We start from the raw sequence: 24,262 nt of genomic DNA on the forward strand, positions 1-24,262 counted from the left end.
ATGCCATTGAAGTCTATTTAGAAATGTGTGTTGGCTTGTTGGCTGGGGAGTTAGGGATTAAGGGTGGTTCTAGAAGGGACAGCACCATCTATACTAGGTTTGGTTGAGAGGAATGGGTGGTTATCACTTAAACCAGGTTTTCAGAACAGAAGACATCTTGTATCATCCCTGAAAAATGGTGATTTTGGAAAAAATATGTAGGTTTCACAAGCCAAGAGGTAATGAAATAGTTGGTGTAGGCTATTTACATAGAATTATTCTTAATGTAAACTTCAGATAACTTGGAGAGAATTGCAGTGATTAAATTATGACTTTCAGGGCAGGCACAGTGCTCTGAAGATTTAGTATAGCTTTAATTCTTTTTCTTCCGCCAGATTTCATATAATTCTATGATTTACAAGGCAATTTGAGGGTCAATGTGTCATTGGATAAAATTCTCAAGTGGCCTTCTGTCTATTGAAAGCCTTACAGGAAGCCCTAGTTCTTCTGTCCAGAGAACCTACATTCTGGAACTTGTGGCTCTATTTCCTTGTGATAGCTGCAGGATAGAAACTACCAGGCTGCAAATCAATTTAAACCATCTTTATTACATTAGTTGATAAAAACCATTACAGATATAAAGAACAAGTAAAGAAGAGAAACTAAGAACTCATTTCACACCAAATTATAGAATTAATGTATAAAACTTGCCTTATTAGTCTGTTATTGCCAGTTTGTAGACAGTGTTCTCTAAGTGCAAGGGGAGGCTTGTGGTTCCGCAGTACAGAGCAACACTCTTCATAGGTTAAGTATTTCTCGAGAGAAAACACTTTAGGCTAAAAGATGCTTAGTGATTAGCTTAGTTTACTTAGACTATAACTTAATAAAACACATTAGGATTTAAGACCAATAATTGTACATGCTCTTCAGTCCTAATTGTTTAATTGACATTTTTCCAAAGCTCTGCTTAAAAAAACTAATTTGCAGGGAACATTGTAGCAGCATAGACCATTCATTTATAAATATAGCATTTAATTTGGGTGCAGTGCATGAAGACTCTGAATTAAGACTCGTCTACACTTTCTAATATGAGAATAAAACAGGGTCTAGGAGGCTTTTGCAAACCACTGTTAGGACAGGGCAAGCGCATAGAATATGCAAAATAGATTCATCTTGATTGCTGTAAATCCTTCATTTTGGGGTTTTCCCAGGCCCTTTACCCAGAATGGAGTCAAACTTAATAATGTACTCATTTGAAAATTCATTAGTATTATTTTAATGGGTGCTGGGAAAAGTTTCTCAAAGAATGGTTTCTCTATGTATGAGAATAATTCCAAAAGTCCTGCTTGTCCTTATAATTAGTTCAGACTTATTGTTATTTCCAAGATGTGTTTTAATTGCAATGAATCTAATGCTGATTGCATGTTACTTTAATATGCTATTAATTCTCTTCAGATGAGGATATTTAATGTTTGCTTTACATCATCCTGTAATTCATACCATAATTTAAAAGTTGAATTTGATGTCTTATTAAACAGAGGGGCAAATTTACAAGCCCCTATCACCACAGATACGTCATGTTTAGTGATGTTCCTGTTGCGATATGTGCTTCGCCTTATTTACAAGGCAGAGTTACCGAGGCTTAATGCTGCCTTGTAAATAAAGCCCCCTATCGCATTAGACTTCTCGTGAAAAGGGTGGGCAATGAGTGATACGGTTGTCACCACAACACCCATTGATTTTGACGCTGTCACATAGTTACAAGGGTGCCATAAATATGGGTCAGCCCCGAAATTAGGACAAGCGAAACCTGGTCTTAAGCATGCGTAATGGGGAGAAATGTTTAATTTCCCCTCGATGTTGCACACATAGAAACAGCAAAAGGCCTTTGATTGCCGATGTGCAGGAAGGTGTCCGTTCTGCTTATAAACAATTTTTAAAAAAAATGAAATTTTCAACTTCAATGTGTGAGGTGTTAAGCATCGCAGAAAAAAGTTTCAAAATGCCATGTAAAGCCTGTTTATGTGCAGGAAGGGACCCCCGAGCATTATGGGAAAGAGGTTGGGCTCACAAGGAGAAAATTGGCGTGAAATGAAGGGTGAGAGGCCTTGATGAAGTAAGTCAGGAAGGTAGGGGGGCAGCATTGATATCGTTCAAGATACCTTTGACAGAGTTTTTAATCCTTACTCTTAACAGTAACTCTTTAGAGTATGATGACTGGGTCCACCCCCTCGGAGCCACTATGTTGTGAAGAAATCCTTCACAACAAGTAGGTCCTGACTCAGGATATCTGTATTAAATTGTAAATATGTGTGACATATGGCAAAAATCACATGATGCATGATTAGCGGACATTATGCTGCCATCACAATCACATATAGACATAAACCAAGATAGCTGTACTAAATTGCAAATATACGTGGCACAAGCCAAAAATCATGCAATGCATGATTATCCGACATCGCGCTGCCACCACTATCACCAATAGGCACTACCTGTCAAATGCCCACGGCATGATCCTGAATGGCTCATATTAAGCATGTGTTCTATTGATATGTCCCCGATTCTCCCAGAAAAAAAGCGTATCCATGCTATTTTAAATTAAGACTAAATACATTTGTTATATTTTGCTTTTAAATTCTTTCCCACCTCCTCTGAGACCTAATTGAGTTACCATATCAACAGAGAACCTAGACTATATTTTTAGGAAACTCTGATGGGGAGAATAGAAGGGAGTACTATTGCACGGGTACTTGACTTTTCAAGTTGAGACATATTTTTCAAATGGAAACTAAATTTTATGCTAGAATGGTTGTGGAGAATTGAGGAGCTGTTGTTTATTTGATAACTTAAGTGAACTCTCTCATTTTAGGTAAGCCACTACTCTACAAGTCCTCTTCTCAACAATAAAGCTGAGTTCCCATCCTTCTTCAGAACCATACCGAGTGATGACAGCCAGGCCCAGGGACTGGTCCAAATTGTGGTGCGCTTTGGGTGGACTTGGATAGGGATACTTGCCAATGATGATGATTATGGTAGGTTAGGCTCCCAGCGTTTAAAGGAAGAGCTTTTGAAATTTGGAGTATGCATTGACTTCCTTGAAACTTTATCCACTGAGCCTTCAATCATGAAAATCAAATTAATTACTGACATAATTGCACAGTCTTCTGTCAATGTCATTATTGCCTTTTGTTCTAGCCCTAATCTGCTTCCACTTATCAGAGCATTGTCTGAACAAAACATCGGCAACAAAGTATGGATTGCAAGTGAAGGGTGGTCAACATCCTCAAATTTTCCAAACAATGAATTTGGCAATGTAATGGGTGTCACTATTGGGTTGACTGTTCATGAAGGCACAATCCCAGGGTTCAAAGAATTCCTGCTGAATGTCCACCCATCTAATCCCCCCAAGGACAGATTTGTGAAATTGTTTTGGGAGCAAGCAATGGGTTGTCATTGGCCCAGCCAAGGATCCAACTTGACACTGGCAAAAGGGAATTTGTATGAAAATACTGTCATTTGCACAGGTGAAGAGAAACTGCAAATATTCAAAACCAAATTTCAGAATGAACCTGACTCAAGAATTTTCTATATCATTTACAACGCAGTATATGCAGTGGCTCATGCTCTAAATAACATGCTCTCTTGTGTGTCAGAAAATGGTTCCTTCTTGTTTGAAACATGTGGCAACCTGGGTGACTTTAAGGTGTGGCAGGTATGTTCTGTTTACCATGATCAGTTGTGTAAAGACAGACATAACACCATTTACATTATATGCAATATTTGAAATGTTTTGTGTATGTTTAACCTTCCTTATGTTATCTTAATGCACTTGTTCATAGCTACCTACCTCTAAGTTTCTAATATTTTGCACTGCCCAGTTAAGTTTTATTACAGCCTTTGACCCGATAAATAACAATAATAATGTACATAACAAGTTTTACAACCTGTTTAGAGGTTTTCATTCCGCTCATGAATGATTGACAATGTGAAGATTAGCGGTTGGGTTACTCCTTTACAAATATCAAAGACATCCTGTCGACCTTATTACTGCGCATTATATCATATGTAATATGGTGGCTGGAATACCTGTCACATTTTTGATGGGGTAACCTGCTCGCCAACTATAAATCAGACCCTATATTTTTAACATTGAGTAATGAAGACGCAATATGGGCAGCTCGTAAGTCGAGGTAAAAGTGCATGTTTTTAATTGTTGAATCTTTTCAGCCTCATTTGACTTGGTAAACCTTTCCACTTTCCTTAACTACCCCCCAGAAAAGGTTAGACAGGAGAAAGGTATTTGTAGAAACTCTCAAAGCCTTATTTATGAGGCCTTGAAACAATTTTGCGCTACCGTTGTGTCACTTTTTGTGACTCATCAGCAGCGTAAAATATGCCCCCTGTTGCACCCTATTTACAAAGTGAAGCATCTAAGCAGATGAGTCACTTGTAAAACCCTGTGCTACATTATACCTGCGTCAGGTATAATATGTGCAGGGGTTATGCAGGGGTGGTGTTCCCACGCATGTAAGCCTCCTAGAAGTAACGCAGTGAAATCTATAAGATGCGTCAAAACCTTATGCGTGCCTCATGGCAGGAGTAAGGATGATGCAGTGTGTATACATTGCCCTCCCCCTGCATTGCTGGAGTTGCGACGCGTTTCAGAGACAACTCCAGCAATGCGTCATTTTTGCACCAACAGATACACGAAGCCAACAAATGGTTTACCAGTGATCTTAAAACCCTTAAATTGGCCCTCCGACAGTCAGAGCGTCAGTGGAGGTGCAACTACTGCCCCCTTTTGAGGGACCGATACAGGTCTCTCCTAAGAAACTACATGATAGCTATCCTTTCAGCCAAGCTGGAATACTTTTCGGGCAAAATTCTATCAGCAGCTAATACATGTAAGGAGATCTTTTCCATCGTTCATAATCTGGCCGCATCTGACAGAGTTAACCTTAATCCCGTCCCTTCCCAATCTCTTTGTCTTTCCCTGAACGACTTTTTCCTCAAGAAGATTGCTAATATCAAACGGAACATTCCCCACCATCTTCTCTCCTTCCCATTGCTCCCCTTCCCCCACTGCTCTCCTCCCTCGATCATTACCCTCTTATCTCGAATGAATCTTTCCTTGCACTGCTCGGGAAGGTCAAGTCAGGTTCCCCCGCTGACTGTGGACCGGCTCGTATATTGAGGGAGCTGTTCTCTAGTTGTACCGACCCCCCCCCCCCCCCCCCCCCCATCCCTCCTTAATGCATCCATCTCCCAGGGTACAGTTCCATCTCTGTTTAAATCAGCCACAGTCATTCCTATTTAAAAAAAACGGGCTCTGACCCTACTCTCCTTGCTAACTTTAGGCCCATCTCCCTGCTCCCTTGTCTTAGTAAGATCCTGGAGAGCCACATCACCTCATGCCTGTCGGCCTATATAGAGGACAATCATCTTTTAGCCTCTCATCAATCTGGCTTTCGCCCGGTCCACTCGACCGAATGGGTGGTCATTTCTGTTCTTGATGAGCTGAAGAGCAAGGCGGATTCCAACTCTCCTCAGGCCTTGATGCTCCTTTATTTGTCCGCTGCTTTTGACACGATCGACCATTCCATCCTTCTCGACCGCGTCAGGGCAGCAAGCATCCAGGGCACTGCCCTCTCTTGGCTCTCCTCATTTCTTCAAGGCAGGAAGCAGGCCGTTCGTCTCTCCGGCTTTTCTGCCCTCCCCCGTTCGGTGCCTTGCGGGGTTCCCCAAGGTTCCTCTCTATCCCCTCTACTTTTTAATCTTTAAATCTATCCCCTCATCATTTCTCTGCTTAGCATGGGGGTCTCTGTGTACAATTACGCAGATGACCTTCAGCTTGTCTTTGATCTTTCCCCTGCTCCTGATTCTCTTCTTAAATTCCAATCTGTACTTATTTTTATTTCTGAATGGATGAACCAAACCACCTCAAGCTTAACCCGGACAAAACGGAGCTAGTCCTGACTGCTGGCACCATCAGCCCCTGGACTCCTGCCTTTTGGCCTTCCATCTTCTGTACCCCTCATGTCCCTTCGGTAACAGTCAGAACCATGGGCATCAAAATCAGCCAGGACCTCTCCATGCGTCCCCAGGTTAGCTCTGTTGTATCATCCTGCTTTCTGTCCCATACGATTATCCGCAAGATCTCCCGTTTCTTTTCCTTTGATGCCCTTGAAATAATTGTTTTGGCTCTGATTCTCTCACGGTTGGACTACGGGAACTGCCTCTACACGGGAATTCCTGCCTATGAGCTCCGACGCCTTCAGACCATCCAGAATCAGGCCGCCCGCCTTGTCCATCGGCTTCCCAAGTCCCATCACACCACACCCCTCCTCAAGTCCCTCCATTGGCTTCCCATCCTGCAGAGAATTCTCTTCAAGATGGGATGCCTAGTCTTTATGGCCTGAGAACCGTACTGCCCCTGTTTTTATTAATTCCATGATCACCCACTACCACCCCAGTCGCAATCTTCGCTCCTCCAGCCAGGCACTCCTCAGTGTCCCCCGTTTCCGTAAATCCAGAACTGGTGGTACCAGATTCTCTATTATTGCCCCCGCTTCTGGAATAGTCTTCCACTCACCATCAGGTCCATCACTGTTTACCCTCACTTCCGTAAGGCACTCAAAACCCATCTGTATGCCCATGCCTTCACAACCCTGTAATTCCCTGGTTGCCTTCTCCATCTGACACTGTCTATCTTTCAGCGCCAGGAAGCCGCTTGGCCACAGTGCGCTTTACAAATATTTTCAACTTCAACTTCAACTTCATCAGTAAAACTGACATGTCTGTCATTCCTTGCAACATGATGCGTCATACAGTAAATATAGTAAATATGACATATCCATCAAGTCGCAAGGAGGGCGCAATTTAAACTGTTGCATCGCTGTTTTCATGCAGCAATGCGTCACTTTTCATAAATGAGGTCCTTAGTTTGCAGTCTTGTTTTTATGAGAACAGGTCAAATTAAAACTTTGCCTACCTTCTCCTTCTGCCCTTTACTCGTTATTTCCAATCTTCTTGAGCATTAATCTTGTCCCAATCGAAGGCTTTGGCTTTACATTTTGTAAAGATCGAGTTGACACTCAGATTTTCCTTAAACTTGAACAATATAGTGGCCAATGGCCACTAACACTGGCGCCATTCTGTCATTCACTTAAAAACTTGATGGTTCAGAACTTCTTACAAGTAGATGCTGGATATCCTAATCTCACTGATAGCTTGCTAGATAGATAGATGGACAAATTCTGAGGTTCTTTGCAAAGCTGCTGTGACTATAATTATAAATTATATTATCTCAGTGCATTAATATGTTATGTTATGTTATGTTAGGGGGGTACTTTTAGACACCGTGAGTTTCCTGGCGCTGATTGGGATATCAGTGAGATAGCAGAGAGAGATTAGCCGGATTGGGGGAAAAGCCAAGTCTTAAGAGATTTACGAAAAAGAATAAGAGAGTTAGCAGATTTAAGAGAAAGGGGAAAGGAATTCCAGAGTGTGGGGGCAAGATGTGAAAAACTCCGACCTCCCATCCTCGCAAGTTTGAAAGAAGGAGTGGCAAGAAGATGAAGGTGGGAAGATCTGAGATTGCGAGTGGGGCGATATGGAGTGATGAGGGATTTCAGGAACCTAGGAGAGGGGCCGGTCAGGGATTTAAATACTATGCAGCCGATCTTGAAGGCTGCCCTGAGATTGACCGGGAGCCAGTGCAGTTTGGCAAGAAGAGGCTTGGCCGACTGCCATTTAGGAATCCTGAAGACCAGCCGTGCCGCTTGGTGATCTGCAGCCTGTAGAGCAGAGTTTTTGGCAGACCGTGATATAGAGAGTTGGAAAAGTCCAAGCGGGAAAGGACCAGGGCCATGGTGACTTGAAGCAAAACTTCGGGGGACAGGAGATAAGCAACCTTCCTAATCCTACGAAGCTGATGCATACAGGAGGAGACCACCGCCCCCACCTGGGCTTTGAGTGAGAGTTCGGAGTCAATAATAACTCCCAAACTCTTTACAGATGCCACAGGGGCGGGAGGGGGGCCAAACCCTGAGGGCCAGAAGTGGGGACCCCAATGGATGGAGCTCTTGCCTGGAAGAAGGAGCTCCGTCTTTCCAGGATTTAATTTGAGCTGATTTTGACTCATCCAGAGGAGAATGTGGGACATGACAGCATGAAAGTTAGAAACAGCAGAGGGGGTAGAAAGAGGAAAGATGAGTTGTAGGTCGTCAGCGTAGTTAAAGACGGTGACGTCCCACTGCCTCAGAGAGAGAAGAAGGGGGCGAAGATAAAGATTGAAAAGAAGGGGGGACAGAGAGGAGCCTTGAGGGACACCGCAAGTGGAAGGTACTTTGGGTCCACGGAAGGGGCCCAAACTGACCGACTGAGACCTACCAGACAGGAAGGAGTGGACCCAGGCCAACGCCGGGCCCTGGAGGCCGGCTTGTTCGACACGGCGAAGAAGGATGTTATGGTCCACCGTGTCGAACGCGGCCGACAGATCTAGTAATACCAGGGCCTGGGGGGTGCCCCTGTCCGCGTTGCCTCTCAGAGTGTCGAGCACGGCCAAGATGACTGCCTCCGTGGAGTGGCCGGGGCTAAAGCCGGCCTGATTACCCTCCAGGAAGTTCGAGCTTTCGACAAACTGCGAGAGGCTAGCAGTGACATGGGCTTCTAGGATTTTAGAGAAGTACAGATTTAACCGCTCCTAAGAAGTATCAAATATGTTAAGTCTGATGAGAGAAATCAGTTTATGAAATCTTAAGAACATTGCTGATCCGCTGCTAACTGATTGTTATGATTTATTACTGTGTGGTTTTTGGTTGTTCGGTCTGACTAATGATAGACCTTTCACTGTGTCTATAGTTTTTAGTCTTTGCTCAACTATATTCACAAATTTTACCATGCAGCAGCCCAGTTGTACATCCTTGCCAGAGAAGCATGCAGTTACCAGGTTCCTACATGTCTGTATTTATTTGAGGTTAAAAAAAAGGCCTCAGTAATGCTCTCTGTTCATGCAGCAGTTCCTTGCATATGCATAGCAGGTGGACAAATTCCTCACTCTCTTCTCTGAACAACCGGCAGCCAAATGATGAAGAAGGGCTCTTCTATCGTGGGAGATAGAAAACAGAAGGTAGTAAACCTAAGCGATATTGTACGTTTTTGTCCTTGGTGAATTTGGAGAAACCTGTGCCTAAGTAGGGTTGAGGGATAGCCCTTGTGTAGCTTTGCAGTGTGAACCATCCATGGGCCCTCGCTGATCGGGTTGATTTGTCCACCAGCAAGGAGGCTCTTTTGACCATTTTGCTCACAAGTTTTTAAAAGCTTTCATGGGTTTCTGAGCTCTACCGGAAGCTTTGCAATCCAAGCTGTTCTAGAGAGTCTTCCAGGTAGAGTCTGGCAGCACTCTTCTCCTTGAGTGAAAGTTCTTGGCATGGGGTGCATTCAATGTCCTGGGTTCTCCTCTTTTAATTTTATCCCAAATTGTGTTTTTTTAAAGTTTCAAATCCATTCTTTATCCTAAAATTAGAATCTTCGAAATATCTGTATTCAGATTAATAGGTTTAAAGAAATATAAAATAAATGTGGTTGGAAGTCAGCATTAGAAAAAAGAAATACACTGTGTTCCATAAAGAAACCCTGTAAGCTAATTAGAGAACCTATTATAAATTGAACCCATGAAGAGTTCCTATAGAGAAGAGTAAATAAGAAATAAACTTCTCATAAAGAGTAGTTCTGGAAACTCAGCCTAGCTCCCTACCGCTGTAGTAACAACTGTAATTTAAGAGTGCGATCCTTGCAGTAGCATTGATCACTAAAATCCAAAAGTTGTCACCTCAGGGGAATAGCTAAAGATATCACTCTCCATAAGGAAAGGCTTCAGGACGAGGAGAAGTCCAGCACAGGACCACTGGAATGGAATAATAGGTAAGGGTAATTCTCAGAGAATGAGGTAAAAGAAGTGGTGCTAACTACCTAGGAGCACTTATCAATATAGATTTCTACTTTCTTAACAATTCGGTACGCGTCCTCTGTCGATATCCAATAAGAATAGTTCACAAGGTGGTGTCGTAGGTCATACAATGCTTCTTCCGATTCCCACAGTCTGTACCCTCGTTGTCATTTGTTGATACAATTGATTCAATATTTGTTGCATGAGGGAAGGTTCTCATGAGAATCTCTAGCCTAAGCTAAAGCATGCTCTATGAGCTAGATGCATTAACAATACCTAATCAGTAATATGAAAGCATCTATCAATGTCATTCTGAAACATCCTTCATGAAGTCTCTAAGTCATCATTTAGCATGAACAGTTTTAATAAACTCTTTGAATTCTAGCACATGGAGTGAGGAGCAGGACAAACAATATGTTATGGTCAGCACATTTCTAATAGATGTCAATAATGCTAAGCAGTTTTGCTGACTATCTCATTCATGTAACTTTAAGCAAGAATCAACTAAAAGACCATTTGGGCCTTGTTAATATACACGTTAAGAAAATAATTTGGAAGCATGCATTTATTTACGTGTTTAGCGAATGTATGTTCACAAGTTTATTTACTAGGGTTCTAAACATTACCCATTTACTCTTTTTCCTACGAGTCATTTCCCAACATAGATGTCTTATTACATTTAAACACAACAGAGGGACACTAATGAAGGTGCCCCCCACCATGGCACAGTTGCTGCTGTCTGCTTTTGCAGTATATATCTTTCAATGTCATCCGATTGTCATTGGTAATCCTTATTTCATCATCTTCTCACATTTGTACTCATAATTTAGACCACATGCAAGATCTTTTGCATTTAAAGCATGTTAAGTGCAATTATAAAAAGGTGGGTATTTTTTTTCTAAACTCGTGCTCTTTTCAGCCACATACAATTATTGTGAAATGCATTGCACTAACAGGGATCCACCACCTCACACCCCAATTTGAGGTTTGAGGAGGGTGGAGGGGGTCAAAGAAACAGCTCCCTCCAGCACAATGCATCCATGCATTTGATACTGGGAAGCATAACAGCAGAGTGGTGACAGCGAGAGCGCAGCCCCAAAATTTGAATCTGCACTCTCTCTCCCACCAAACATTTGCCTCCCAGCTCTGGAGCACTGTGCAGTGCCGGGCCCACACTCTTGCTAGGCTCCGCGGTTACGACCTGGCCCCCACAATGGCTGCATCCAACAATTCACAGCGTGGCTCCCGATAGCCCTCTTTGGTACTTGATCACCGCGGGTAGCTGGGTCAGAGAAGGGGAGTCCGGGTCTGCTGCTTCCCGGTATACTCAGCAGGGATCCGTGGGCCGAATAGAGCTGGTTCAACAGCTGTGCTTTATGCTCTACTTAACACAGAGTATGAGCACGCCTTGATGTGGTCTTAGACGTGTGCCTAGACATTAGGGTTTTATGGATACCTTGGTTTGTAGTACGGTGTTAATTCAATTCCCCAGGCGCTTAGCTGTTCTTGTTCATTCAGAATCCTTTTGGCTATCCCAGTCGATGGATTCAAGCTAGCCTAGCCGCTGAAGTGTGTTACCCAGAAACCTGGCTTGGCAGTTGGGCCGGACTGTTCCCATGAGGCACAGGGTCAAGACTGATTTGCATATAGCTGGGTCTGAACTGGGGTGGCGATGTGAGCTAAAGAATGATAATGGATTCAACCCAGATCTGTGACTGGGGGTGAGTGTCTGAAAAGTTTCAGTGATCCGTCCATCATTTCCATGTGTTTGCTTTGTTCACCTTAAGTTTGCAAGGTATGCCCAGACGTGGGTCCCTTGCTCACTTTGTCACTGGATTCAAGCTAGCCTGGCCGCTGAAGTGTGTTACCCAGAAACCTGGCTTGGCAGTTCGGGCTGGACTGTTCCCATGAGGCACAGAGTCAAGACTGATTTGCATATAGCTGGGTCTGAACTGAGGTGGTGAAGTGATCTAAAGAATGATGATGGATTCAACCCAGATCTGTGAATGGGGGTGAGTGTCTGAAAAGTTTCAGAGCTCCGTCCATCATTTCCTTGTGTTTGCTTTATCACAGCCCAGACTGCTTTGTTAGCCTCACTTCCCAAATAGTTGTTTGGCTCAAAAAAATCAATTGAATCCAAGTCACAAGACCTTTGATCCTTCAGTCCTCTGATTGTCATTAAAAGCCGTAGGATGTTCCCCGTTTAGGATGTCTGCTCTTCCTTTGGACTTATATTCTGGGAAAAAACAGGGTTGTGTGTGTATCGAGTTGTGTCGATGTTCCTCTGGAGGTTAATCCTTATTCTGCTTTTTCTCTGAGATCTTGAGGATTCTCTAAGCTGGTTGGGTTTAGTGTTGGTCATTATATGGAGATGTTTATGGTTCCTGCTGGGAGATTAGTTCCTCCCCATTGGTTTTGCATTTGTGCTGGTTGCTTCCTGCTTCTTGCACCCCCCACTCCCCCTTTTCAGGTCTCGCATCTGGGAATATATGACTAGGTTCCTCCTGTGTTGCTTCAGTGATTGAGTTATCCCATAATGCCCCTGGCAGTAAATAAGTTGAAGTTCGGTTCCTTAAGCCACTTTTACCTCTATATTGGTCTTCTTTTTCTGACCCTTCCTTCTTTTATTTCTTCATTGCTTCGAGTCTGGCGAGTCAGCTACGAGGCTTTTTCCTGTTTTACTTGTATTGGTGTACTTGTTATTGGAGGCCCTCTAGTCAGGATGGTCAATTGCTCCTGATCTTCTTGACATCCTTGGTGGGCTAAGTCCCTGGTTTATTTTCCCATTAGGAGGTTCTTGTCCTGGCCTGCTCCTGATTGTGAGGTAGTTCCGTCCTCGTTGTTGTCACAGTTCTCCTGATCAGGGGTCTGGCTTGCCTTCTGATGAGAGTCAGTCAGACTTCCAGCCTGCAATGTTTTGGTTACTTCCCTTATGTCTGCCAAGAGGTTCCCCATCATGGCTAGGAGTGTTGATAGTTTGTCTACAATTGCTACACAGGTGCAGCTTGTCTGAGTGAGCTGCATCTCCTTTTGTGCCCGCCTGATCAGACTATTGAGGTCGTCCAATTTGGTGTCGAGACAAATCTAGACAATGAGTTTAAAATTGATAGTTGTATAACCATTTTATCAGATTGATTTTGTATTGCTTTAACTGACATTTACATGGTGTTTAGTAGTGGCACCCATATATTGTCTGGCCCTTCGTGCTATCTTGTTTTATACTAGTTTCAGGTATTCTGTTGGTTTCTTCCTGCCTTACATCCTGTGGTTATGATTATAAGAGGCTACCAACTACTTCCATTCCTGAGCAGTAAGGTAGGATATGTCTGGGTAAGTTTTGCGTTCGGTTTGTGTAGGAGAATTTGTTTTAAGTGGTGACCTCTGGGGTCTGTGACTAGCGCAGTGTTGTTGCTGAGAGGCATTTTACCGTTTTACTTCCCATGACCGTTAGTTCTACTTGCGGGAGATGAGACTGAATCCTTCGGCGGTTCGCTCGGGCCGTCGCCCTCCATTTAGGGAGGGCTATTTTTGTCTTCAGTAGGTTCAGACGTTTGTGATGGTACTGGATGGGCCAGTGATGCTTCGGGCTCAGGCTCAAGCTCATGTTCAAGTGCTGAGTTTGTTTCTGTCAAGTGTATCCATATGTTGCTTTACCTTGTTCTCCCTTCTGGTCAATGTGTTTATGATTGACAAAGCTTGAGGGACGGACATGTACAGCCCTTCCTCTATGCACATGTCCATATTATGTTGTACTCTCGCCTGTGACCCTTGCTCTCCAATAGTGTTGATCTTGTGGCTCTTGGTCCTGAGGCCTTTCCTCCGGCTAATTGGAGAGTTGTTCTTTTTCTTGTTAGGTGTAATTTCTTCCTTCTCCTCTCCACTGACTTTCATGTGAGTGGTGTTCTCTTTGGAGGCCTCCAAGACCGCCTTGTTCACATACTTTAGATCAGAGCCTTCCTAACCCTCTATCTGCTTGTCTGACGACAGTTTGGTGTTGTTTCTGCTCCTGTTCTCTCTCTGTCATTGCACTCCTTGGTAATGCTTAGGTGACTTCCACATCCGTCTTTTTGCTCTTGTACTATTTCTGGTTGCAGTGGGGAAAGAAGACCGTTGAGCCCATCATTGCTTGAGCATGGAACTGTCCCAGCATCCTTTAGAAGGGTACATTTTTGTATATATTCTTGGTTGATAATCTGTGCTTGTCGCATATTGAGGTGCCACTGGGCTCGAATGGAGAGTTACGGCTAGGCAGCTAGCCTCCATCTGTTGCTTCTTGTTTTTAATCTTGTGCCCTGCTCTGGTGTCTATTTTGACTGACTTTTTTGGGTTTGTAACAGTCTGCAGCTTCACCTTTCCAGATCTCATATTTATAGTAATTTCCTGTCTAATGGTGATCCCTGAGTGGTGGGTTGCTGGGTCTTAAGAAGGCCCGGAGGTGTTGGGGGTACCTTTTTGGGATACTTGAGTGCTTGTCCTTAGATGGCCAATTGATCAGTTAGTCACTAGCTGCAATTATGTCCTGAACCGTCCTGAACCACATATCACCATCAATCGTCGTCTTTAGCAGGTTCACAGAACATATGGGGGACATGGGGAAAGGGCATGAGTAGGGGTGGGTGGTGAACTCCTCTACACCAGCTGAGTTTTGCCAACTCCACACTGTGCTGGTATCACAGAGTTGGGCAAACAACTCTGATTCTGTCATATGGTGGAGTTTGCCCCCGACACCCCCCCCCCCCAGTAATGCCACATCCTTGGATAGTGCTCTGTGGCCCCTGCAGTGTTTTTTTTCTCTGTCCCTGCTCCCAGAGTGCCCCTTCCTTCCCACCCGCTGTCTCCAACCTGGATGCTGTGCTATCCGCAAGCTCTTGGTGATGACTATCAGTTAACTTCCCACCTGTGCTTTTGCTCACTCCCGCCTGTGTAACTTCCCCCTGGGTGGAAGGGGTGGGGCTCTCTCCGGGCCTCGTGAGTACTGTCACTCCAGATTGAAGCTGGGCTATATCTCACTTTCTACACATTTGAAAGTCTTGTGGCTTGCCTTTCATTTCTCTCCCTTTCCTTTGCATCTTTTCTCCCAGAGAGCAGAATTATCCATCAAGTTCTCCTGAGTACGGTCACTTGAACTCAGCTTGTATGTCCCTTCCCCGAGGGCTGCCATTTTCTCATGTGCCTATGTGTGGCACGCACAAACCTACAGAATTATACATAAATAAAAAATCTCTTTCTATGGGCTTGGCTCCTCCTTTGTGAGGGTGAGGAAGAAGGAATTTCACCGGCCCTAGAATCGCGATAATTGCTGTCATGTAAGATCTCAGCTAGCCTGACCCACCCTGCTACTTTTTTGGGGGGGTTTCTGAATGTCTACTGTGAGTAGCACTTCTCCAGGAGCTTGACCCAGGAAGTAAGATGGGAAGGGGGTAGGGGGCTCATCACCAGTCCTCGTGTGCCAGTGAGTTTGTGGGCACTCTGGTAGTCTGTGCCCTGCATGTTTACTTAGAGAGCCCCAACCTACCATAGAGTGTGCCTTTCTTGCCAGCCTCTGCCACAGATGTTGGCACTTGATTAAGGCAGAGACTGGCTCCCATTCACTCACCCTAGCCTGTCTCTCCCAGCTGAGCGCACCGCCACACCCTGTCAATAAGAGCCTCAGCAGGGGATGGCGTGCGCACTGCCACCTGCACCAAGGCACTGGGCAATCTCTATTCTCCATCACAGGTCACCTACCTAGTGCTTAACCGAGTTTGTACGTAACACGGTATATGTCATTATTTATTAATAAATACAAACCCCAGCTGGTTGTTTTGAAACTCTTTTATCAACTTCAGGAAACTTTGCTGCAGGACTCGTGAGAACTGCGCATGCGTGGGCATGGAAAATGGAGAACTTAACCCGGTCTCCACTCTCCATTCATGCGGATGCATAGTCTTCACGAATCATGCAGAAAAGGGGTTACATTACAGGAGAATCACATTGGATCACTGCCACGGCAGCAGGAGGGGTGGCAGCACCATGCCCAGCATGCAGAGCAGCAGCACCTAGACCGGCCAAGATGCTAGGTGAAGGGCAAGAAGTAAGCCAGTGGAGAGCTGCTGGAGAGCTGGAGAGCTGGAGAGCTGGAGGCAGTCTGGGGGTCAGGGATAGGGGGGAACCCTCCCTGACAAATGCGCTGTGCGCCGCCAGCCAGATCTGCTTGCTGCCATAAGGTGGAGCAGAACTCAGCGGAATTCCACAGTAAACACTAAACTAAGAGTGCATTTGGGGCTAGTTAATATCAGCTTTATACTGACTCATGATGTCCACCTCAATTCCAGTGCATACTGTAAAAAAGGTCATTGTCATGTTTTTCTTTACTTTGAATAAATAATTATATAAATGTATGCTTTAGCTTCTCTATTACATGAAGAAAGTGCGTTTCAAAAACAAAATGGAGGAGGAGATATTCTTTGACAGATATGGCAACCCTCCAGCAATATACGATGTAATAAACTGGCAACCTGGCCATGATGGTTCTATCCACTTTGTGAAGGTTGGGACTTTTGATACAAGAGAGGCCAGCGGGCAGGAGCTCTATCTCAACAAAAGTGCCTTCCACTGGACCAAGCAAGGAAGAGAGGTAATGTATCGATCATTGGCAGGGAAGATACATTATTTGTTTTCTAATAATTTGACATTTTAGTTGAATAGTAAAAAGGGGATGACAATAACATTGGCAAAATAAACAAAGCAAAGGCATTGCAAGGTATTCGTCTTTGTTGTTGAAAAATCTAAATATTGTAAGCACTTGTCACCAGACTATCAGCCAGATTCATCAAAGACCCGTTTTGCGAGTCTCTAATAGCGATTCATAAGGAATCGCTATTACAGACTCGCAAAACGGGATTCATGTAGGAATCGCAAAATTAAATGTGATTCCTACACATTCCTTATTTGCGATTAGCAAATTGCTAATCGCAAATAAGGAATAACTCCCCATTCATTCCTATGGGCCTAAAGGCCCGTAGGAATGAATGGGGAGTATTCCTTATTTGCGATTAGCAATTAGCTAATCGCAAATAAGATAGCGATTTCAAGGGTGCCAGGGGTGTCCAAAGGACACCCTGTAGCACCCCTTAAATGCAAATTTAAACAGGTGTTGCGCACACACATGTCCAAAGGACATGTGTGTGTGTAACATGCAACAGTAAAAAAAGCACTAAAGTGCTTTGCACAATTTTTTCGCTATTTACCACGAAGTCAGACTGGAAAGAGGTGGAGGTGCCTAGTATGAGTGAATAAGGATAATATAGTTTGCAATATTTTCATAACAAATGTAGAATATAATGACATGGTTTTTAACTATTCTGCCACTGTGCTAAAGATCTAGCAATGGGATATACTGCACTAACAAGGGGAAGTACATTGGTCTTTGTTGCCATTAGCAAATATCTGACAATCCATTGCCGGACAAAAATAAAAATGTTTCTTAAGTTGGTCAGCACAACATTCCAGATATCAGAGTAACCTGACTCTTTTTCCTGAGTATATATTGTAAGAAATCATAGTTATCACATTACTACTGAACAACCACCACCTCAATTCTCAGTGTCACACCAATTGCTCAATTATTTTCAGAAGTCTTTTAGCCTTTGAGCTGGAGGGTCTCTTTTTGTCATACAACACAATGAACCCCCACTAAGTTGATGAATATTTTCTAAACATCCACAGGCCTAAGCTTGAATTCAAATCTGCACCAGCTAAAGTGAAAGGAACACCAGCAACTATTTATGCTGAAATGTGAAATGTACCTCTGAGGGTGACTGTGGTGTGTCAATGCAGTGGATGCAATGCAGGGATCTCACTCGTCAGGAGCCACAAGAGCTTCAATCCATCACTAATTTAATCTATGATCTCATGTTTGGGAGCTCATGGTTGGTTGACTGGAAATCAAGGTTCAACCTAGAATGGTGACCCCCACCAAATCTGTCCAATCATGGGCTCCAAAACGTTCATATTGCTAACAATGGTTGGATCTGAGGGGAGGCATTGTTGGAATGTAGGTTGTCGGCGAGCCGGTACCTAGATGGCTCGGTTATAGGGTGAGAGATACAGAAATATGGTGTCCAAGAGGAGCTAATAATGGTCACTAACCCAAGGATGATACACTTGCTGAAAATGAAAGGTTAGATGTGACTCATAGATTTAAACAAAGGTTTCATCAGTTGGTGTACTATGTGAGCCAGGTGATCAAGGCCCAACACAAGATGGAAGCCATCTTAATTCCCTCAAATTGATGCCTCCTTTGAATTATTTTTTTGCAATGTGTTTGTAAACTAAGGGGCATATTATCAAGCAGGGCGTTAAAATTATCGCTGTTTTAGTGGCAGAAAACTGCAGCTAAAGCGGCGATAATGGGCTTGATAATATCCCCTTGTGAATTCCAATTGAAGCCCATGTTCACACCAGAACATGCGTTTCTATTGGAATTCACAAGGCCATATTATCAAGCCCATTATCGCCGCTTTAGCTGCATTTCTCTGCCACTGAAACGGCGGTAATTTTTAACGCCCTGCTTGATAATATACCCCTAAATTGCATGTTCCCTGAAACATGGTCTTGTTTGAACAAATTTTACTCTGACTAGGTTCTCAACAATCCCTCTCTTCTCGAGTGATAAACTTTTCTGGAAATTAGTTTAGTGCCATTTAAATATATTTGAGTTATTTCACTAATTATGCACATATAGTAAAAAAGAATGTTTTCCCTCCTTTAACAATTCTCATAGTGTGGCTGTGCAAAATATTATTGTGAAAATATATTGCATAGTCCACATGCATGTGCATAACCAGATGGATTTACGATTCGTTTAGCCTGCTCTTTCTCTTACCCAGGCACCACGTTCTGTCTGCAGTGAGAGCTGCATCCCTGGCTACCACAAGGCAGTACGGCTAGGGCAACCAGTCTGCTGTTTTGACTGCATCCCATGTGCCGAAGGAGAAGTGTCTAAAAAAAGAGGTATGGATGTATGTATATTTTATTCTAAAATACACCTTCTTCCATGAAGACAATCTATGGAGGCATATCCCTCTCTCTATGTGTGCTGCAGAATCCTTCACACATAGAAAGAGAAAGTAATGAGAAGAAATAAAACTATTTCTCCTTGTTATGCCTCTGTGGGTAGGTGCACCATTTTGATGTTGCTTTGCCTGACTTAGTAAATGCCAAAAAAGAATTAGTGTTGGGGATACACCGCAAAAGTGATACAAGTTAAGAGATCTTCTTAGCCCCAAGCAATCTCATAATCTGGATGAGGACAGTAACAGCTGTTATCGGCTCCCTCAAAATTAATGGGCCAGACATAATGAGGGCCTAAGAGCTCACCCTCACACAGGCAGTCACAATGTTTGCTCCATCTTTAAGTTTTTTTCGAAATATGAAGAGCTCTTTACAAACAATGAGGCCAAATTTCACCAGGACATATTTATCACTGATGATATGGATAATTAATGAATCACTTGAGACTAGAAACATATTCCTGGAACTCAGTAGCAGCTCCTGGAGGAAGTGCTGCGGGGTGGTGGGGCGGGGTGGGGGAGGGAGGGGTGCGGGGTAGTAAACTCCGGCATACGGCCAGACGGAGGTAAGTACATAAATAAATAAATAAAACAAAATACATTGTGCACGCTGCATCGCCATTTGGCTTTGCAACGTGTGCAATGTAATTCATTTTATTTGTTTATGTACTTACCTCCATTCCGCCGTATGCCAGAGTTTACTACCACTTACCCTGCCCCTCTCCTACCCTGCCCCACCGCCCGCAGCACTCCCTCCAGAAGCTGCTACTGCTGGCACTCCTGGAGAAAACCTAGGATTGGCTTACTTCTATGAATACCCGCTCACTTTAATCTCTAGTTAAAAAAAGTACACTATGTAAAAATAGACTTACAAAGGGGCAACATGGGTTACAAGTAAAAAAAGTATTATGGTTGTGTGGCCTGTCGGAGCATGGAACCGGACGTGTAGATTTGGAACTCCCGCTGCCACTAAGCCCCTTGAGCCTTTCCATACTACTTCTCTGGCCTGATCCGGCTTGCAGCACAACCAGAGCTTCCACCATGCTGGTGTGAGTCAACTGAGGCATCGCTGAGATCCGCTGGCCTCCTAGATCTCTTGTTTTACTGCTATCTCCATGGCCGCAAAAGCCGCTGATGCCATCTTTCCCTGAGAGGCCCCAAGGGACACCTGATCTAGACTGCTTGGGTGCCGAAGCTTCTACTGCTCTGGCAGGAGCTGGCGGGATGCTGGCGGGGTCCCCCGAGCTCCCAGGTCTCTCGGTCTGGGGTGCTCTGGGTGGTCCGGAATCGCCACACAGCCTGGGGGAGCAGCTGGCACTGGAGCCTCCCCTGCATCACAGAGGACTGACGGAGGTGTCACAGAGGCTCCAAGAATTTCTTGGGTCTCTGGTTTTGCTGCTGCTTCATCGTCTGACGACTTTGCCTCTGCCATCTTCCCCCAATGGCTTCAGGGTGACTCGCTGCCGGGCGAGGACCCCTGGTCCGAGCCACTCCCCTTGTCAACAACCTCAACCTTCCACCCACCCTGGGCTTGCTGTCGGATCTGTCCCCCCAAATACCAGCCATCTGCTACACAGTCAGATCTCGTGGCCCCAGTGGAAGTTGGCCTATAAGCCCGATTGCGCTTGAAGGCTGCCTATGGGGTAATATGCTCTTCTGCTTCCCAACCTCCTGCTACAAAGACTGCCCTATGCGGAGGGATGCCTCGGTAAGAGACTGCCCTCCTTGCTTTTTTGTACCCGCTAGACCGATTAGTTCTGCTCCTGCACCTGGGCAGAACCCTGGCTGCACCCTGACACAGCCCTCACCGCCCTGAGCTGGATCTGCCGAGTGACTGGGCAAGGTCCTCAGTGGCTGCTGCAGGGGCGAAATGCTTTGATGCCTGCCATGATTGTCCCTCGGGCCCCTGCTAAGTGCTGATCATGCTTGAGGCTTGACCTCCACATCCTACTTGCAACTGAGCCTGGCCTAGGACTATCTACTCTCTGCTGCCTTTCCCCTAGGGCCTGCCCCTTCTGTACCCATGGGGCCCCATGCTGCTGTGCCCATTCATGCACCTTGGCACCAGCCCTAAGTCATTGATACCCGGACGGCGCTGTCCTGAGCTCCTGCACCCTCTAGCAGGTCACTGCGCAGTGCACTTGCTTGACGTGGTAGAGGTAGGGCTGCCAATAATAGCTCAGTGGTAAATAAAAGAGTCAGTCTCACAGCCCTCTGCGACGTCTCCTGCCCTTCTCACAATGCAGGACTACATTGAAAAGTTCCTCTCTGACATACGCCAGAGGATAGACTCCCTGAAGATAGATTTCAAAAGCTGCCTTAATGAACTGTGCAAATGCATTGGTCGGTTGGTGACAGGGTTGCTGACCTGGAACACACTGTTGACTCTCATGCCAAGGACCAGGAATCCCTGCAGAGAAGGGTTAATGCTCTGGATGAGCAGCAAATGGAGATCCAAGCAGGAGGACCTGGAAAATTGGGGACAACACAACAACCAACACATCAGGGGTGTCCCCCGCGGAGCAGAGGGGGAGGACATCATGTCCTACATAAGGGACCTCTAAACGGTCAGTCGTGGAGGGTCAAAGGGTGCTCCCCAGGTCTTGGACAGAGCTAATCAAGTTGGCACTGCCCTGGGGCCCCCAGAGCCCCCCCCCCGATTTACTTACTAGGGTTCACTTTTTCAGGACAAAGAAATTGTGCTTCTGATGGTGAGGGGCAGGGAGGGCCTGGTGTTCTGAGGCCATATAATCGAGATTTTTCAAGATCTCTCCCCCCTGACTCTGAAGAATAGACAAGACGTTAACCCTGTAACTGAACATTTGCGCAACCAGGAATTTAAATTCCAGTGGGCCCTTCCCTACAGATTGCTTTTCTCCTAGAATTAGAGGCAAAGTATAGTCCCCTCTCTCACAGAGGCCAGGTCCCTCCTTGACCTTCTGGGGGACCCTGAGGAGGGAAGCCCTCTCTCCTCTTCCTCCACTCACCCAAACCCCTGGTGGACCAATTTGGTGCACACTCCAGTGGAAGGCTCTTTCCCGCCACGCCAAACCCACTAATATCACAGAAACGGCAAAAGCTGAAATAATCGTGCACCTCCAGAACTTGAAGTTGGAGCAAGTACACTCCTCAGCTGATGACACCTGACTCATGCATCCACGTCTGGCTTCTTGTGTGTTGCTGTCCTGCCAGCTCTCTGGCTCTGCAAACAGCAGCCCACTTAGCAGGGCCCAGGGCACGGAGCCCGAACTGGTATTGCTTATTGTTTACTGTTTCTCACTTGCTCTCTTTCCTGTCATAAGATAAACTAATTGAAAACACTGGTTACAGGAGTTGACTTAGGCCACCCCCCACACACAGCGAGGCTCCTCAATTGCGGGTTACACCTCATTTGTAGAAAAAAGACAATCTAATACAGGGCTAGAGGGATGTTTACCGACCGGGCCTAAGTATTATCCCCCGTAGGAATCAAACAAACAACTACAAACTTAGGGGTCCAAAAGAGGATTCAATCGTAATTCTCTGCTCGTCAACGCCCTAACAATAGTATAAAGGTACGAACGCAATCATAACACTAACAAACCAGACCACAAGATGTGAAGAACCAGTAACGTGAGTCACCCCTGGTGTAGGATTCCCATCAACGGTCTTGTAATGATCAATATTATCATTTGGAAGTCCTTATCGGGTATTGTGTCTCTAGATCATTGAGACCGGCATACCCCGATACCCAGATACGGGGTAGCAACCCACAATCACTTGGTACTGCCACATAGTGTTGATGTGATGGGAAGTGCAGTGTAACAAAACAAAAGGAAGTGGTGATATTAAAAAAGGATAGGGAACTCAACCCAGAAGACTTTAATAATTGTTGGCCCCTTCCTTAATAAAAACCAGAACAGTATAACATCGTAATCGCAGTCCCAACAAATAGCTGCGAGGAGACCAACATGTTTCAGCCACTAAGGGATAACGCCTTCGGCTTTCGTCAGGGTCTCTGTTCTCAAGTGATACTACTGCATAGATTTGTGAAATAAAGTGTGAAAAATAGGAAAAAACACACAAGTGAAAACCAGTAAAGGATATAATGTTCCTTCGACTGTGTCACATCCCCTCTTCGGAACCTGGTTGAGTAATTACTGTTTAGGGAGGACAAACATACAGGAAAATCACAATCCGCTACACTGGTCTGCAGGAAACATATTAAATTGTTTCACAAAAAATGTAAATGCTTGCTTACTCACCCAGAGTATCCGGGGAGTGGACCTCACCTCTTCCTGGACCTGGCTCAGGATATATGAGACCCCGCTCTACAATAACAAAACCGACTGCGTAAAAAACTAAAAACAGAAGCCCAAACAAAATACTGCTCTGGCAATGTATGAAACTACGCAGTCCGCAGTGTTCTGTACATGGAGCTAATTAACACCCATCAACAGGTACACACACAACACCTCTATCCATCTCCCTGTCCACTATCGGCTAAACAAAACCTGCTCACTGCGCAGCTTTTTATATACCACATACATCTGGCGCAATGCAAACCTCTAGTGATAGGCTAGCAACACAGGTAATCCTACCTGTCCGTCGGTATCTCCGGCTGTGACTGAGTCAGGGGGAGGCACAGTCACCTAAGAGTTCTTGTTACTTGACTGCTGGCTATGCATCCCACAGCCAACCAGTATCTGAGGGGGCGTGGCCGGCCCGATCGTCATAGTCCCAAAGCTCATTAGTATACTTCAACATTAGTATTCCTCTGGTGCTTGGCTGCTTGGTAATACACAGTAATGATGTAGGGAGCTGGTGATAACCCACTTTTAGCATTGCCCTGTCTCCCAAACAATGCCGGCCGCGCGTGCGTATTCTCGCGTGTTTTGCCGGTCTCGAACTACCAAATGACGTCACGTCATTCAGAATTGTAGTTCTATCCGCGAAAAAATACTTCCGTATTGCCCGTGGAGCGATCCAATGACAACCACCTCGCGCATAACAGACTACTAATAAACCCACTAACTCGAGGAGTGGGGACATATCAATTCGGCCGTTTCGAGTGCCAACTTACTAACGCATCCATGGCCGTCTACAGGGCCCGTCCTTTAGTGTTGGTGACAAAGAACTACAGGATGACGTCAAGTCATTAGTAAGTGTAGTTTGGAAAGTTATATACGTATTTAGTGGTCGTGCAGTATATCACCCAAACAGAACGTCCACAGAAGGACACAATTGCCATCAACCCTCGTCATACATGTTAATAAATATGACAGAATGCCATGAAAAC

General features: G+C 44.9%; 1 protein-coding gene across 1 annotated transcript in view; it reads left to right on the forward strand.

The window, feature by feature from the left end:
* Positions 1–24,262, forward strand: part of LOC147678459 (vomeronasal type-2 receptor 1-like) — a 57,386-nt gene that overhangs the window by 27,017 nt on the left and 6,107 nt on the right. Inside the window, exons 3-5 of the mRNA XM_086945642.1 lie at positions 2,852–3,694; positions 16,320–16,547; positions 18,802–18,925. Of these exons, the coding sequence (XP_086801768.1) occupies positions 2,852–3,694; positions 16,320–16,547; positions 18,802–18,925 (1,195 nt within the window). The remainder of the gene's footprint in view (positions 1–2,851; positions 3,695–16,319; positions 16,548–18,801; positions 18,926–24,262) is intronic.

Source organism: Lissotriton vulgaris, chromosome 12, assembly GCF_964263255.1.
Source record: "Lissotriton vulgaris chromosome 12, aLisVul1.2, whole genome shotgun sequence".
Classification (NCBI taxonomy): Eukaryota; Metazoa; Chordata; class Amphibia; order Caudata; family Salamandridae; genus Lissotriton; species Lissotriton vulgaris.